This window comes from Camelus ferus, chromosome 22, assembly GCF_009834535.1.
Source record: "Camelus ferus isolate YT-003-E chromosome 22, BCGSAC_Cfer_1.0, whole genome shotgun sequence".
NCBI classification, from domain to species: Eukaryota; Metazoa; Chordata; class Mammalia; order Artiodactyla; family Camelidae; genus Camelus; species Camelus ferus.
This window is the reverse complement of record NC_045717.1, coordinates 26,489,760-26,505,955: the sequence shown is the minus strand read 5'-3', so window position 1 is coordinate 26,505,955 and position 16,196 is coordinate 26,489,760. Positions and strand designations below refer to the sequence as shown.

General features: G+C 62.1%; 2 protein-coding genes across 9 annotated transcripts; one reads left to right on the top strand and one right to left on the bottom strand.

Annotated features, from left to right (window-relative positions):
* Positions 1-2,079: 2,079 nt before the first annotated feature.
* PCSK4 (proprotein convertase subtilisin/kexin type 4) lies at positions 2,080-8,314 on the bottom strand. Of its 6 annotated transcripts, none has more exons than XM_032466105.1 (15): positions 8,083-8,308; positions 7,698-7,802; positions 6,434-6,526; positions 6,232-6,360; positions 6,075-6,151; positions 5,890-5,978; positions 5,516-5,688; positions 5,217-5,429; positions 4,807-4,907; positions 4,625-4,728; positions 4,440-4,557; positions 3,835-4,089; positions 3,512-3,636; positions 3,045-3,167; positions 2,080-2,913 (listed from the first exon to the last, which is right to left on the bottom strand). In XM_032466105.1, the coding sequence occupies exons 1-15, from the start codon at positions 8,275-8,277 to the stop codon at positions 2,444-2,446; spliced, it is 2,370 nt and encodes a 789-aa protein (XP_032321996.1). In that variant the 5' UTR covers positions 8,278-8,308; the 3' UTR covers positions 2,080-2,443. The 6 variants fall into 6 exon arrangements, with proteins under 6 accessions (XP_032321996.1, XP_032321997.1, XP_032321999.1 ...); XM_032466106.1 differs by having other exon boundaries at positions 3,835-4,086; XM_032466108.1 differs by having other exon boundaries at positions 4,640-4,728.
* An 819-nt stretch (positions 8,315-9,133) lies between these two features.
* On the top strand, positions 9,134-14,270 carry REEP6 (receptor accessory protein 6). 3 transcript variants are annotated; one of them, XM_032466102.1, is made up of 5 exons: positions 9,135-9,348; positions 12,115-12,208; positions 12,302-12,440; positions 12,769-12,937; positions 13,426-14,270. In XM_032466102.1, the coding sequence occupies exons 1-5, from the start codon at positions 9,248-9,250 to the stop codon at positions 14,234-14,236; spliced, it is 1,314 nt and encodes a 437-aa protein (XP_032321993.1). In that variant the 5' UTR covers positions 9,135-9,247; the 3' UTR covers positions 14,237-14,270. The 3 variants fall into 3 exon arrangements, with proteins under 3 accessions (XP_032321995.1, XP_032321993.1, XP_032321994.1); XM_032466103.1 differs by having other exon boundaries at positions 9,135-9,362; positions 13,426-13,604; XM_032466104.1 differs by lacking the exon at positions 12,115-12,208 and having other exon boundaries at positions 9,134-9,348; positions 13,426-13,604.
* The last annotated feature ends 1,926 nt before the right edge of the window (positions 14,271-16,196 follow it).

Here is a 16,196-nt window from a genome sequence, read left to right as displayed (position 1 = left end):
GCCATCTCCTGCTCCCGCCCACCGCGAAGCCACGCCCCCTCCTAAGGGGGCCGCGCCCTCCATGGGCGGGAGTGATCGGAGAAGAGAAACGATTGGGCCAGAACGAAGGACACGACTTCAGCCTCCCAGTTCTGGGCCTGGAAACCCAAGGGGTGGGCGTAGGGTCCGTTCCCCGCTCTTCTCGCTGCCTAACAAGGCATCCGAGTCCTGGCTCTGTGCAGAGTGGGACACGACCCTCAACCCACGTGGCTGCCATGGGACAGTTACTGTGCAGGCTCAGGCCACGTGGCCGGCGCACAGGGAGCGCTCAGTGAAAGCCCACTGCGCCACTCTCCAGCGAGGTGGCCTGGGACACAGGACTCGGGTCAGCATCTCCCTCCCACACCCCAGTCATGGCCACCTCTCCCATCTCTAAAACCCCCTCCCCACCAAGGTGGGGCGTCGCTGGACGGTGATGTTGGCCCCTCCCCTCTTGGCTAGGATGGGAAGACTGGCTCAGAGCAGAGGGAAGTTTTTGTGTTTTTAAGCAGCTTATAAAAAGTAATTTACACACAACATTGTAAATCAACGGTACTTCGACTTATGTTTAAAAAGTAATTTACATACCATAAAGTCCACCTGTTTAAAGTGTACAACTCAATGTTTTGGGGAGAGGGAAAGAAAGAGTTGCACCTTGTGCAACCATGCCCGCAGTCTAACTCCAGACCATTCCCAAAAGGAAGCCCCATCCCCATCAGCAGTCACCCCTCCTCAGCCCCTGGTACCCTCTAACACACTCTGTGGACTGGCCTGTTCTGGACGTTTCACATAAATGGAGTCACACACTGTGTGTCCTTCTGTGTCTGCTTCTCTCACTGAGCATCGCATTGTGAGTTTTCATCCATGAGGTAATGGGTGTCAGTTCTTCTCTCCTATTCATGGCTGAGTGACGTTCACACGTGTGGAGGGACCATATTGCGTTGTTTATTCATTCACCTGTCCACGGACATTTGGGCTGTTTCCACATTTTGGCTGCTACAGGCTGCTGTGAGCATCCCTGCACAGGTTTTTGTGCAACTGTGTTTTTGGTTTCCTTAGGTACATACCTGGGAGCAGAATTTCTGGTGCACAAGGTAACTCTCTGTTTAATTGTCTGTGGAACTGTCTGTTTCTGGCATGTTTGTGGTGCTTACTGTGGGGCAGATGGGAAAATGACCTCATTTGAGCCTGATCCCCGGGAGTGTTAGGTGAGGCTTAATGCTGTCGCACAGGTGCAGCCACCAAGGCTCTGAGGAGGAAGCCAGAGCCTCATTCTGTTCAAGGCTTGAGACTGGACAAAATGAGCCTGGTGGCAGAGCAGATCCCCAGATGCCCAGGGCCACTGGAGGGGGTGGACCCTGGGGCTCCTGCAACAACCCAGGACTGCTTCTGGGAGTCCATGGGTGAGGCACAACCAGCCTCCCTACTCTGAAAATCAGGACAGACGAGTCCCCACCCCACTGGTGCGAGGACAGAGGAGGGACTCTTAATAGCTCTGTCCACACCCTTTCCCACTGCCCCCTTCCTGTACCTCAGGATCCTCTTTCTGTCCTAGAGAGGTGGAGAACCCAATTTCCAGATGGGGAAGTTGAGGCTGGGGTGGGGGGAGGGAGTGATGAGAGCCATGTACCCCTAGCCATGGTCCAAGCAGCCTCCCAAGGACCTCGAAGAATGGAGAAAATGTACAAAGATGGGGAACCGTTGACGGCCAGCAGGGGTAGAAGGCCGTGTGAATTGTCATTTGCGAATCACACTCTGTTAGTTCCCGGAGTTCCAGAGAAACTCACTCACAAGGATGGAGGAGGGCTTAGAGCAGTGGCAGAGGGAGTCCTGGGACTCAGAGGCCTTACAGCACGTGGGTGGGGTTACTCCCTGGGGACCCTGCCCTGCCCGGCCCTCCACGGCTGGGACTCTGGGCCCCACTGACCCCTTTTCCTTTGTGGGCTCCTGGGTCCTCCAGAGACTGACACTGGGGGGAAGATGGTTTCCATGTGAGATGTGGGGGAACCACCAACCATGCCGTGAAGAAGAGGCCGATGCCCCAAAGGAGCCCACAAGACCTGCACTTCCTATTCAACCTTTATTTGCCAACTCCAGTGGGACGCGGTACCTGAGACTCTGGATGTTGTCGTGTGTTCTCCCCACCTTTCCCCATTCTGGGACCAGGGAGGAAGGGAGGGTGGTCGCCCACCTGCCTCTGGCCTATCTCACCCCCACCCCACCTGAACGGTGCAACTAGACTTCTGGCTCTCTTTTTCCCTTCCACCTGGACCTGCTGAGCCCAACCCCACACCCCCGCCTCTGGCCTGTGGGCCTCAGTGGCAGCCAGGGCCTTTCAGGGACAGGTTCCCACAGGGTGCCGGTCCGGGCAGCAGGACAGTGGTGCCCATCAGGGCTGGGCTGAGGCGCACGCTGGCTCTCCTAGTCAGACATCTCTGGGTTTCAGCCTGCAGTGGGGCCTGGAGTGGTGACCGGGGTGGCCCCCACTGCTGGCAGGTCCGACACACAGCAGCAGGCAGCCCGCGAGAAGGATGCTGCAGAGGAGGGAGTTCCCGAAGGCCACGGCCAGCAGGGCCAGCACCAGGGCCAGGGCTCGCCCATGGCAGCGGGCGCAGGCAGTCACGGTGGGCTGGGAGTGGCCCTTGGTGGGGGCAGGTCCGGAGCAGGAGCCCCGCTGCTCATCCAGCGTGGATGGCGGCGGGCAGGAGGTGCAGTCCAGCGGGGAGCTGCCGCGGCAGGTGTAGCAGGATGAGTGGCAGCTGGAGCACATCTGCAGGGCAGGGGCGTCCAGGCCTCCAGGCCCAGCAGTCACCGCCTGCTGCGTGTGGTTGAAGTACCTCGGCGGGCAGTGGGAGAGGCAGAGGTGGCCCAGGATGTAGGCAGGGCTGTGGCATTCTGCACAAGAGACACGTCCACAGGGCTGTGAGGCCATGACCCACTGCCGCAGCCTGCCTGCCACCCCGGGCTGCACACGCACACTGCCCGCCACCTCCCAGCGGGCGGGCCCTGCCGCGCCGGGCACTCACCCTGGCACAGCCCCTCCGTGTCCCGCTGCACACACGCGCTGCTGGTCACCTGGGGGCCTGGGGGCCGTGCCGTCATATCCTCGGCCGTCCCGTAGAGGAGCAGAGTGTAGCGGTACAGCGTCCCTGGGCAGGGGTCGCGGTGGGCACCGAAAGGAGGGGGAGAGACTGTTGGCAGCCTGGTCCTGCCATTCTGGGCCCCCTACCCCTGCCACCCCCACTCCATCCCAGATCCGCAGACTCAGACGGTGCCCCGGGCCGCCTGGCACCGTCTGCACGCTGTGGACACCCATTGCTCCCTAGCACCTGAACACCTGCTGCGGGCTGGTAAGTGAACACCCACTATGCACCAGACGTGCCTGCTTAGTCTCTCCGAGGAGACCACTGGGAGCCCCTGTGCAGGGTTCAGGAGGCTGGCCCCAGGGCTCGGGGCGGGTGGGGGCCAGCCACAGCCCGCGTGCGGCTGTCACCTGTGTTGAAGTAGTAGCCCTTGTTCTCCAGGCCCAGGGTCCACGAGCCCCGTGGGTCCTCATCCCAGAAGTGGGTGGACATGAAGATCCAGCTGTTGTAGCCTTGGCCGCTGGCATCCAAGGGTCTGGGACAGACAGGAAGGTGGAGGTGGGGAGGGGCTCAGAACCACAGTCCTGCAGGGCGCTGAGCACAGGAAGTGTCTGACTGTGGTGCCACATGCTGGCAAGGGACCAGCCCCCGCAGGCAGGGGTGGGGTCCACTTTGCGGTTGGCCCCTCCAAGTGGGGTCGCTCAGGAAGGGGAGACCAGCCCTGGGCCCGCACCTGATGGCCACGAGCGTAGAGCGGGTGCCCATGGGGCTGGTGAGTGAGATTTCCAGGTCCCCACGGCGGCTGTAGGACAGGGACAGCTGCACCTGCACGTGCTCCAGTGAGCGGATGTAGTTGGCCTGGCCGGCGCAGGCCGACACGTTCTTCCTCACATGCATCTGCTGCAGGATGGGGCTGGGGGCCGCAACTTCAGTGTCGGTGTCGGGGTCGGTGTCCGTGTCAATACTGAAGGCCACTCCTGCTGGCCTGCTGGGGGATGGGCTGCCAGCAGTCAGGGTCTGGGCTCAGATCATGAGACTTGCCCTCTCCTTGTACAAATGGGTAAACTGAGGCCTCAGGGCCTGCCCCCCATGTGTCCACGCCCCAGGTGGTAATGACAGGTGTGTGGGGAGGGTTGGGGAGTTGGCAGGTGGGGGGAGGGCTGGGTAGCTCGGGGGAGGGCTGGAGAGGTGGCAGGGGGTGGCTGGGCAGGTGGGGGAAGACCAGGGGATGTGGTAGGTGTTGGGGGAGGGTTGGGGAGATGGGGAAGGTAAGGGGGTCGTGGGGAGGGCTAAGGAGATGGCAGGTGAGCACAGGGACTGGGCAGAGGTGGCGCTCACGTGGGAGTGTGAACAATGTGGACGGTGCATTTCTTTTGGGGTTGCGTGGGCAGCCACGTCCGGGCCAGGCCCACCAGAAGCCCGGCATCCAGCAGCCCGTAGCCGTAGTGGTGGCTCACTGTGGGGGGGGCAGCTGTCACCGCCCTGTGGTTTCGGCACCCCCACCCCGCCCGGTCCTGCCGCACCTTGGCGTCCCACACCGTTGGTCCTCCAGTCCTCAGCCTGGAGATGAGCCGGCCTGGACGCACGAACCACCAGATGCTGCATGTCCCTCCACGTCAAGAACGGGCTGGGAGGGGGTGAAGGCAGGTGAGCAGGGGCCAGGCCGGGGGGCACAGGCGGTATGTGGGGCCCTACTGGCACCTACTTGGCCTCCAGAGCCAGGGCGATCATGCCCGCGGCCAGCGGCGCAGAGGCCGAGGTGCCTGTGTGCTTGTCCGTGCACCGGTGGTGCAGGTCTGTGGTGACCTGGGGGCACAGAGAGGGACTCAGGGGCCAGCGCACACGAAAACCCTGCCTGGTTCACAAAGTCCCAAGGGCTTCAAGCAAGAGGCACCACAGAGCAGGACAGCAGGCTCAGGGCCCTGAACAGGGTGCCTGCCCTCCTGGGAGACATGAGGGTGTGGAAGGGGCAACCACCGTGCGGCCTGGCCCTGGGACCCCAGTCTGTGTGTCAGGCGCCCACAGGGCAGCCCTGGGAGGAGGGAAGTCGGGGGACCAGGGAGCCAGGTGGGGTGGGCAGGTCCGGCTGCAAGAGGGCACTGGGCAGGCACTCACAATTTGGGGGTCTGTGGCCACGCCGCTGCTGAAGGTAGTGGTGAGCGTGGAGGCGCAAGCCTCACTGTACCAGGGCACGTGGCCCTGCTGGGTGGTGCTGCCCACGGAGAGCGTGTGGATGCTGTTGGTGTAGCCGTCACAGTTGCAGTTGTCATAGTGCAGGCCACCGTTGCCTGAGGCCCAGATGAAGAGGGTGCCCAGCCCACCGCGGCCCTGCAGACAAGAGACAGGGACAGAGACTGGGATGGAGCGTGGGCCTCCCACACAGGCCCAGGCCTCTGTGCCCCGCGCCCGCTCACCTTGGTCACGCCGCGCCTAAAGGCCTCTCGGGTGAGGATGCCCGGGCCGTCCACCGTGCGGCCATCGTCCTCAGGGCCCCAGCTGGCGCTGTAGATGTGGATGTGCTGCGGCTGCAGGCTCAGCGACTGGGCCTCGATGACGTCCGTGATGGTCCCGTCCAGCATGCGCACCCCTGTGTGGGCGGTGGAGGTGGCCTCTGTGGGCATCCTGCCTGTGCCCGGGGCTGAGGGTGTCTGGGGGGGCTCAGCATGGCCCAGGGATGAGCACGTGGCACCCAGAGGCTTCCTCCCCTAGCTCTCTGCCAACTCTCCTGGGTATTTGCAGCTACCCCGGGCCGCGGGCCTGAGTCTGTCCCTGGCGAGAGCCTGAGTACCTCCGATACGGGCGTTGTAGGCGACGCCAGTGCCACAGAGCCTGTTGTTTGCTATCGCTGCCACTTCCCCAGCACAGCGGGTTCCGTGCCTGATGCCAAGTCAGAGACAGGTTCCTGTCACAGCCCCCTCGGTCCCCCAGGGATACCAGGAGCTGCCCCCTTGCCCTGTGGGACACTAGGCTCACCGGTTCTCGTCACTGGGCGTGTATCTCGGCTGCGGGTCTGGGTCGTAGTCGTTGAAGTCATAGCTGGCCAGGGGGTCCTGGGGGAGGGTGGGAACTTGAAGGGGCTGTGACAGGCCTTGGGACGTGAGGAAGCCCTGACCCGGCCCCACGGACTCACGTAGTTGGCCCAGAGGTCTGGGTGGTCCTTCTCGATGCCGTCATCCAGGACAGAGACCACGATGCCCTGGCCGGACAGTCCCTGGCTCCACACCTGCAGGATGTTCAGGTCCGGCTGCACCTTGTTGTTCTGTGCAAGGCGGGGCCAGGGTCAGTGGGGCTCTGGCCTGGTCCAGCCCCGCCGCCCAGCCTGGCCAGCTCACCATGTACCACTGCTTGGAGAACCAGGGGTCCGTGGGCACCACCAGGGAGCGTTTCACCCGCCGCTGCAGTGTCTGCTGCTGGAACCACTGCACCTGGGGGGGACCATGCCGTGGGAGGGGACTTGGATCCACGAGCTTCCCACCCTCCTCCCAGCTTCCTGCTGTCACACTTGAGTGCTTTAGAGGGCCCTGTCCCAGAGACCACAGCAACCTGCCCCTCAGCCCTTCTGCCAATTCCTGGTCAAAAGGCCCAAATCTGCTTCCAGGGTCTGGGTGGGCCTCTTCTCTGGGTCTGCCAAGGGGCTGTGGTTTAGTGGGATGTATGTCTGGGCTGTCCACTGCTTGTCCTGGGGACCTCAGAGTGTGGGATGGGGCCAGGGACTCCGTGTTTGCTGGGGCTGCTCTTGGGGGTCCCCATGTGCCTGGGGCTCTCCCTTCAAAGGGGACCGAAGCCCTCAGAGTACCCGCCTCCAGGGGCCAACAGACACAAGGCTGCTCCCCAGAGTGGCTGGGTTCCCAACCCTGCCCCTTTTCCCATCCTTGTTTTAGAATCCCTCTCCCCAAGACCTGCCCATATCCCCCTGCAGGGCCCACTTCTTTCTACCTCACCCTCCCCAGTGCAGGACACCCCTGTGTGGCTAGACCTGTCTCCTCCTTGGTCCTTCAGCTGCCCTGCCCCTGCCACCTCTCTACAACACTCTCTTGGAACACTGCAGCCTCACTCTCTGTTGAAACCCTCCTGTGGTTCCCCACCACGCTTTCCAGAGCCCACAAGGCTCCTTGGTTGTCTTCCTCTGCTGCACCCACAGTGGCTGTCTCACTCGCCACCAGCCCCCCACCAGCCTTCCTCTGCTGCACCCACAGTGGCTGTCTCACTCCAGGACCTTTGCACATGCTGTTCTGACTGACCTGGCTTGCTCTTGCTCAGACCTTTGCCCTTCCCCCCTTTTCCTTATTGATTGTCCACCCGCTAAACCAGCTGATGTTCCCCTGCCCCCATCTCAACAGTCAGGGCCATCTTCTCCCCATTTGCTCAGCTCCAGACTTGGAAACTGGCCTCCATTTCCCACACATCCAATCCATTAGCAAGCCCTGGTCTCTGTCCTGTAAGCCACATCCCCACTGTAGAGACTAGGGGGCCAAATAGACACCAAGATGCAGAACTTGGTGACTCGCCAAAGGTCACACAGCCATTCATAACAATCACAAGAATAACAGGAAGTGGCTGAGACCCCTGAGGGGGCAGCCTCGAGGCCAGGCTCACCTTGGGGTCTTTCTTCAGGCGCAGGCAGTGGCCCCAGTGCGGAGTTAGGGACTGCTGGATCACGCCCCGGTGCCGCAGATGGAAATACTGCCCGTCAGGGAAGATCTGGGAATGTGGGGGAGCAGTGGCATGGATGGGACCAGGCTGTCCTGATGGAGCTCCCCACAGGAGAGAGGCCAGGCCCCAACTCCTTACATCCTCCCCCAACCAGGGGCCCAGGTGGGGGCTTCAGGTGCCCTCTGGGGATCCCAGAATCTGAAGCTGATCGAGGCAGGAGAGACCTTGGAGTCCTGGATATCTGGGGAACCTAGGGGGCCCCTTCCATCTGTTGGGGTCTGGGGTCCTCCAGCCCCCGCCCCCTCCCGTCAATCCGGGTCCCTCCCACCTGCCCCAGGTTGACGAAGCCGAATTTGCGCGCCAGGCGCTCGACCTCCTGGTAACCCTGGGACACCCGCACAGCCCAGCTGCTGACATAGATGGGGACCCGGGCCGAGGCCCACCCCACAGCCATGGGGCCAACGAGTGCCAGGCCCAGGGCCAAGGTCAGTCGTAACCAGAGCGCAATCCGGGCAGGCCGCATTGCGGCGGGGGCGGGGCGGGGGCGGGGCCTACAAAAGCCCCTCCCCTTGGCCAAACCGCCAAGACGTCCCAGGCGCCCGCCCCGCCCCTGGAGCCATAGCAACCCCTGAAAGGCTTCAATTCCCAGGGGGCCTTGCGTCTCCCCGATTAGAAGGGCGAGATCTGATAGCAGTGTCGGGGGAACACGCGGCCACTCTGGTAGTCTGCAGACTCAAACCCTCCGGAGCCTCAGTCTCCCCATTTGTACAATGACCTTAATCTTCTGACCCAGAGGAGCGGGTTCCCCGTTGCTAAAATTGACCCCGCCCCTTTATCTGATCCCGCCCACACTCATATACGCCCCTCCCCTTAGAATAAGTCTTGTTGCTTCCTTTTCGGACCAACCAGAATTGTCTTTTCAAAAAGTCCCGCCTTCTCAATTTAGCTCCGCCCCATCCTGGTCCCTCAGAGTCCTTCCCTCCTCCTTTATGTTCAGGCCCGCCCCCTCTCTGTTTTCTCCAACGAATCTTTTCGCGTTTCTCCAATCAACTCTGGCTTTTCTCCGGCCCCTCCCACCAACTCCGCCTCCCCAGCACTCTTCTCTCCCTCCCATAGCTCCACCCCCACAGCAGCTCAGCCAATAATCCCCGACCATGACCCGCCCCCCCCCCATCAGCTACGTCCCGCTCCGGCTCGGCCAATCGGGGCCCTCAGCTACGGTGCCCCGCCCCCTTCCTCCAAAGTCGCGGCTGCGGGGGCCGCGGCCCGCCAGAGGGCAATGCGGCGGGGGAGACGGGGCAGGCCCCACCTCCTTTGCCCGCCCTGCCCTCCCATTGGCCAGAGCGGGGGACAGGAGGTGGAGACCGGCCAGGGGGCGGAGACCAGCTCCGGGGCCGAGCGGTGCGGCTCACGAAAGGCAGCCCGAGCGCGACCAAGTCCGTGCGCGGGGCGGCGGTCAAACTCAGGCTGCCAACCCCGGGCCCACCGGTGCCATGGACGGCCTGCGACAGCGCTTCGAGCGCTTTCTGGGACAGAGGAACTTGGCCACCGAAGCGCTAGGGGCGCTCGAAGCCAAGACCGGTGTCGACAAGCGGTACTTGGCCGTGGGTGAGCCGTCGGGAGGCCCTCGGGGCCGCCCATTTCACAGACGGGCACACTGAGGCGCTGGGACACCAGGGCCTCAGACCTGACCCTCCCGGCCGGCCCCGGCTGCCAGGTCCGGCTCTGGCGTCGGGGCACGCTCACAGACCCCCGGGGAGACCGAGATCCCAGGGAGGGGTCGTGGACAGGAACCTTGGGTCTGCCTGCAGCTCCTCCCCGCCCCCCGCCGTGAGGTCTTGGGCGACCCCTTCTCTTTGTCCCGCGGCACCCCTACTCTGGCCGTCAGGTCTAGAGGCTGTCCTCAGTGCCCTGGGTGCCAGCCAGGCAGAAGTCCGGTCCTTCCAGTCGTCCTACCGACCCCGGGGAGGAGGGGCCGGGTAGGCAGCCTATGCCCTGCGAGTCTCCACCACCCCCATCCAGGATCAACCCCAGCGTGGAAGCAAGTTTTCCCAGGGCATGCTTCAGACCAGGAGGCGAAGGGTCACTGCCACCTCCCCTCCCATTGTTTACTGCTAGTACCACCCGACCCTTGGCCTGCCCTTCCTGCTCTCCCATCCGGAGTTCGGTTGTTTGACCGCTGTGGTGGGGTTGGAGGGAGGTTGGATGGGGCCCACAGAGAGGACTGTCCAGCCACCCCTGATTTCACTCCCATTTCAATCCCTCCTCTTTCTTTCCTCCTCCTGACCTTGAGTGGCCCATACCACCTTCTGAAACTGTCTAGTAATTGCCCCTTAAGTGCCTCCCTCTCCTCTTTTTTTGGTGCGCCAGGCCCATCCACTCTCTCCCACCTCTTTCAGGTAGCCCCCCTCCCCGGAATGAATCACAGGACACTTGGTTCAGACACTTGGGTGCGGGCTCTGGGTGAGGATGTGCCACGTGTTTTGAGCACCTGTGTGCAGATCCTGAGAGGCCACTTTCCTCCTATTTCCTCTCCAGCTGGGGGATTCCCATGCCAGACAGCCCAAGGAGGGTTCAAAACCTGTCCCCCCAGGTTCCTGATGCCCAATCCATGTCAGCTCAGCCAAGGATTGCCCTGGGGAGCAAGCGTGACCTGGAGCCTGGCTTTCCAGGTCCCTGGTCCCTGATAACACTAGGCGGGGAATTTAGGTCATAGAGCACTGGGGAGGGGCCTGGTTGGGAGGAGCCTCTGGGGAGGATGGGGGTCACAGGGAGGAAACTGAGATGGAGAGAAGCCGGGGCTACATGGGAGGCTGCCCCTGCTGCCTGCCCTGAGCTTCTACCCCCTCCCTGGCCCATCTGTTGCTGATCCCTGGGGCTGTGCCCCCCCTCCATGTCCAAGGTTATCCTCTCTTTGCTGAGGCTGCAGGAATAGGGATTGAGGGGAAGGGTGCCCTGGGGGAGCTGCTCCACCCCAATCAGCAATTTCCAGGGAAAGGGTGCCATTCCACCAACCCCTCTCCTAGATGTAGGAACCCTTGGGCCCCACCTGCCCCGTGCCAAGATGGCCAACTCCCCTAGCTCCCAGCTCACTGAGGAGGAATCCCAGGGAAGGCAGTGAGCAGGCCTCTCAGGGCCAGCTGGGGATCCCCCCTCCCTCTCCTGACCCCAGACCCCAAGGATAAAGACTAATGCAGGTGGAGAGCGTGAAGGTGATTCTGCCATTTGGTCCACTAGTGGCCTCTATCTCTCTGTGCAAATGACAGCCTGGTTGTGGGGGGCGGAGAAGAGGCTGTAAATGCTCCCAGAAGCCACAGCGTCTCTCTGAGTGACCCTGGGCAAGCCCCATCCCCCCAGCTTACATTTCTCCTAGCTGTTGGATGAGATAGAGCAGGGAGGAACAGAGCCCTGCACACAAGAAGCACTTAAATGCAGCAGCAACCATTATCATTTTAGAACGGCTGACGCTCCTGGGCTCCCCTCACTGTTCCGCTCTGAGACCTCAGACTGCTGGGAGTGTGTTTGGGCCAGCAGAGGGCACTCACAAAAGTGTAGGGAGGGGTCCTCTGCTGAGTCTCGCTAACCCCACTGCAGCCCTGGGGGGCAGGGCCGCTACCACCCCACTGACAGATGGGGAACCTGGGGCTCCAAGCAGGCGTCACGTGGTGGGGTGAGAGCTCTCCTCAGTCTGGGGGACTCTCCAGATGGCGCTTTGCTCCCTCCCACTAAGAAAAGGGCTCGCAAACGGGGCCGCGCTGCCCGCAGGACACTGGGGTTGTGTCTGGAACATCTGTGGCCGTCATGACCGGGGGGCTCCTGGCATCGGGATGCTGCTCCACAGCCCAGATGCAGTGCCCAGGACAGCTCCTGAGAGAGAATGACCTGGCTCCAGTATCAGCAGTGGCCAGAGGGACAGACCCAGGATTAAAAGTTAAAACCTCTGTTGCCTTTCTCTGCTCTCCAGGAGTCAAGTCTTAACGACAGAGTGGTCTATTCAAACTCTAGTTTCCCGTGCTCTGCCCATCCTGTAGGACCCGGAGCGAGGTGTTTCTAATTGCAGAGGTCACACATACATTCAACAAACATTGGGCAGCTCCCTGGTACAGACCAGTCCCGAGGTGCCCATGTGCCCTTGGAGAACTCCCAGTCTCGTGGGGGAGACTGACGTATTAGCCACAAGACTCGGGGTTCAGGGCTGTGATGGGGATGGCCCAGGTGCTGCAGGGCAGTAACTCGTCCTGAAGGGGCTGCTGTGGCTTTGGGGAGGCGTGGGGGTGGCAGGTTTTCCGGGTCAGGCTAAGAGGGCTCTGTGGTCCAGCTCAGCACGTGCAGGGATCCCTACCCATGCCCCTCTCTGCAGGAGCCGCCACTCTGCTAAGCCTGTATCTTCTTTTCGGCTACGGGGCATCTCTGCTGTGCAATCTCATCGGCTTTGTGTACCCCGCATATGCTTCGTGAGTGCCCGCTGGCAGCTTGGCGGGGGGAGCATGGGGGGTGGCCAGGGCCCCAGGCAGCTCCTGACCCTGCCGCATACCACCCACCCCCAGAATCAAAGCTATCGAGAGCCCAAGCAAAGAGGACGACACTGTGTGGCTCACCTACTGGGTGGTGTACGGCCTGTTCGGGCTGGCCGAGTTCTTCAGCGATCTACTCCTGTCCTGGTTCCCTTTCTACTACGTGGGCAAGGTGGGCACCGCCAGGGACGCTCCTCCACACAGGCCCCAGAGCTTGCAGGAGGCGACCAGGGGACCAGGGTTCTAAGTGGGCCCCACCCTACTGCCCCCAGAGTGTAATGGGGAGACTCAGCCCCTTCCCTGGGGAGACAGGCTCTGCCAGGCAGGGGGTCTGATGGGTCCATCCAAGGGGTGTCTGATGGAGGAGACCAGGCCCATCACATGGGTATCTGACGGGGGCGGTCCAGGTCCACCCCAACCCGGTGTCTGATGGAGGAGGCTCAACCCCTGCCCCCAGGGGCACAGAGCAGGCCGAGTGTGACTCCTGCCGGTTCCCGCAGTGCGCCTTCCTGTTGTTCTGCATGGCTCCCAGCCCCTGGAACGGGGCTCACAGGCTGTATCATCGCATCATACGTCCACTGTTTCTAAAGCACCACGAGGCCGTGGACAGCATCGTGAGCGACCTCAGCGGGCGGGCCCTGGACGTGGCGGCCGGAATAACTCGGGACGGTGTGTGCTCCCAGGGCAAGGGGTGTCTGTCTGTCCAGTCTCTGTATGTCTGTCTGGCCTCTGGCTCCCCGGCCCCCATCACCTTGACTCCTCCTAACTCTAACTGGCCTTTACCTGGCATCTCGGCCGCCTCCGTCGGGCACTCCCCACCCCCTCACTGTCTGCCTCTCTCTCCTACGCTCTCGGGAACCAGTCCTGCAGACCCTGGCCCGCAGCCGGGCCCTCGTCACCCCGGCGGCTGTGGCCGTGAGCCCCTCACCACTCTCAGAGCCGACTGTACGTAAGACCCACCCCCAGGACGTAGGGCACGCACGTGTGTGCCCGTGTGCGTGAGCGTGAGTGTGCGTGCCTGCACCTGACTCTCTCCCCGCCAGGGGGGCCCCACACTGGCCCCCAGCAGCCTCCATCCCACTCTCTGCAGCTGAGCACAGCCCTTGGGCCCCTGGGCACAGCCAGACCTACCTCACCCCCGGGCCCTCTCTCTGCAGCCCAAGCAAGCGTGACTCGACTTCAGAAAGTCAAGTGAAGTCCCTGTCCAGCCCCGGCAAAGACCTGCCAGCCGGTAAGCTGGAGGACACATCGCACCCCAAGTCTTCTGTGGCTTCCTCTGAGTCCCCAGCAGAGTCTTCCACCAGCCCCTTGTCTCCGAGCAAGGCAGCCGCCAGGACCTCTGCCAGCCTGAGCCAGTCCCAGCCTCACTCCCCAGCCACTGGCTCTGTCAGTGGCTCCCACCTGCCTGGCAAGGTCCAGGGTGGGCTTCGGTCTCGAGCCAACTTCTCTGGCCAGCCCCAGGCCCCTGGCCAGCCCCAGGCCCCCAGCCAGATTCAGACCCCCGGCCAGCCCCGGGCCTCCGGCCAGACTCAGACCCCCGGCCAGCCCTGGGCCTCTGGCCAGACTCAGACCCGTGGCCAGCAGCGCGCCCAACTGTCCACCACTTCCTCAGGCCCTTCCCAGATGGCCCACAGGTCCTCAGGCTCCAGGCAGCATCCCAGCACCTCCTTCAGCCAGGGGGTCCCCCTCGTGCAGTTTCCCAGTGGCACCACCATCCCCACACAGCCCCCCAACGAGACCCCCGATGGGCCAGGGGACTCAGTCCCCAAGGCCTCCAAGCCAAGCAGGCAGCCCCTAGCACTGCCCACCAGCAGCACCTCAGTGCCCGAGCTGCCTGCCTCCTGCCAATCTGAGTCCTCCCTGGAGTACTCCTCCGAGTCCACCATGGAGGCCAGCTGCAGCTGGAACCACAGACCTGGGCTCCACTACCTGCAGCACTGCTGGCGGCTGAAACACCTGGCCTGCTAGGGAGGACTCAGTAAAGCTCATCTGGACCAACCTCGTCCAGCTGTCTGTCCTTTGGGGGCCGGGGGAGGGGCTTCGCGGGCTCGGTCTCCTCCTCCAGGGGCAGGTGCTGCGCAGCACCACTTCGCAGATGAGAAAACTCGGACTCAGAACGGAGGGCTCACCAACTGGCCAAGACATGCCCGCAGGCCCGGGAGATCCTTGTCCTCACCCCTGAGCTTCCTCCCTCTCCTGGCCTAGCGGTCAGGCTCGCTCATGTCAGACCCCTTGTTTTAAAAACTCTTCTAAGAGAAGCAAGGTAGAGGAAACAGTCCTGCCTTACCTGCGCTCCCCCCAGAAGCAGGCATCGGGCAGGAATTTGAGTTCTCAGGAGGAGACCCTGTGAAGCACCAGTAGGGAGTGGAGCAGGGATAGAGGGGGATGGAGGAAGGCGGTGAAGGTGTGGCCAAGCCCAGCACACCTGCGGGCAATTGGTGCTCTGACTCCCATCGAATGCACACCTGAGACTTAGCCTGCCCAGGTGCTCAGGAAGCAAGGCCTCATCCACCACCTTGGTGGTCCCTAGCCAGCGCCCCCTGCAGGCAGCGCAGGGGGCAGGGCTAGCCAGCCTTCAGCAAAGAGGCCCTGGGAGGCTGGCTGTGGACATCAGCCTGGCCTTCCTGGAAATGGGGAGTGAGAAGCTGGGTGGGCATGGCCAGGACTTCCTACCACCTGCAGTTGGTTTCCTGTGTGAGGCCAGCATGACAGTGATCACAGAAACAGGCAGGGACAGGACGAGTGAGGACAGTGATGGGCCTGCCGTGTGGAGAGGGGCAACATCTGGGTGCACAGGAGCAAATCAAATCCAACGGGATATAAATATCCAAAACACCTCCCTGTTCAAATTCAGGTCCTCTAAAGCAGTCGGAAGCTGGGGTGGGGGAGCTGAGCAAGGAGGTGGTCTTGGCCAGGGCCCTAGACCTGGAACTACACCTGGAACCAGCTCCAAATGGAGCCCAGGGGCCCGAGATTTGTGCCCCTACATCTGTCGGTCACTGGCTTCAGCCCAACCCCCAAGAGGGGTCTGTAACCCTGCGGGGATCTCCTTGAGGTAGCTCCTGTCAACCAAAGACAAATCTCCCACGAGACAGTCAGCAGCCACGCCTGGGAGGACCCCGTGGTGTCCATCACAGACAGTTTTCCTAAACAGGTGGCAGCTTTGCACCGCTCCCAACACTGCAGCCCTGTGTCCTCATCCTTGTCAACTCCAATAAGGAAGCAGGAGGCACTGAGTGCTACTAGAAGCAGGGGGTCCAATTCATCCATTCCTATTGCTCAGCCAATATTGATCACCTACTGTATACCAGGCCTTGCTCCAGGAGCCAAGGGTAGAGTAACAATCCAGAGAGAGAAAAATCCCTGTTCCTAAGGATTTGGAAGGGTGACCATCAACACGATAAACGGATAACACGTCAGAAGGAAGAGAATGTAATGGGGAAATGGGCAGCCGAGAGTCGGGGCGCAGGGGCTCCCCCATCAGGCAGGGTCAGAGAAAGGCTTCTCTATGGAAATGACATCGGAGTAGACATGCGGAGGAAGTGAGGGCACAAGTCTTGTGAACACGAGGGCAGGAGTGGTCCAGGCGGCTACAGAGGAGGAGGACTTTGCCTGGCGGGTTAGAGGAAGATCGGCGGGCTGGTGTAGCGGGAGCCATGTGAGCGAGGGTGAGAGAGGTGGGTCTAGGGGGTGGGCCATGCAAATACCTGCCGCTTCTGGGGGAGCACAGGAGAGGCAGGACCGTTTCCTCTACCTTGCTTCTCTTAGAAGAGTTTTTAAAACAAGGGGTCTGACATGAGCGAGCCTGACCGCTAGGCCAGCGAAGACTTCGGCTTTAACTCCGGGATGTAGGATTTCTTGGAAGGAGGGGATCGAGGCTAATTATTAATGAGCTCCCACCCTGCTGGGAAGTCCACCTGGGCACTGG

What these genes read in the sequence shown, in the direction of transcription:
- PCSK4 (XM_032466105.1), bottom strand. Translation starts at nt 8,277, where the DNA reads ATGCGGCCTGCCCGGATTGCGCTCTGGTTACGACTGACCTTGGCCCTG. An exon ending in GCCCTGGCTCTGGAGGCCAA is followed by an intron (nt 4,729 to 4,806) that starts GTAGGTGCCAGT and finishes ACCCCCTCCCAG; the next exon opens with CCCGTTCTTGACGTGGAGGG. An exon ending in TCTACGCTCGTGGCCATCAG is followed by an intron (nt 3,637 to 3,834) that starts GTGCGGGCCCAG and finishes TGTCTGTCCCAG; the next exon opens with ACCCTTGGATGCCAGCGGCC.
- REEP6 (XM_032466102.1), top strand. Translation starts at nt 9,248, where the DNA reads ATGGACGGCCTGCGACAGCGCTTCGAGCGCTTTCTGGGACAGAGGAAC. An exon ending in AAGACCGGTGTCGACAAGCG is followed by an intron (nt 9,349 to 12,114) that starts GTACTTGGCCGT and finishes CCCTCTCTGCAG; the next exon opens with GAGCCGCCACTCTGCTAAGC. An exon ending in CTTTCTACTACGTGGGCAAG is followed by an intron (nt 12,441 to 12,768) that starts GTGGGCACCGCC and finishes CGGTTCCCGCAG; the next exon opens with TGCGCCTTCCTGTTGTTCTG.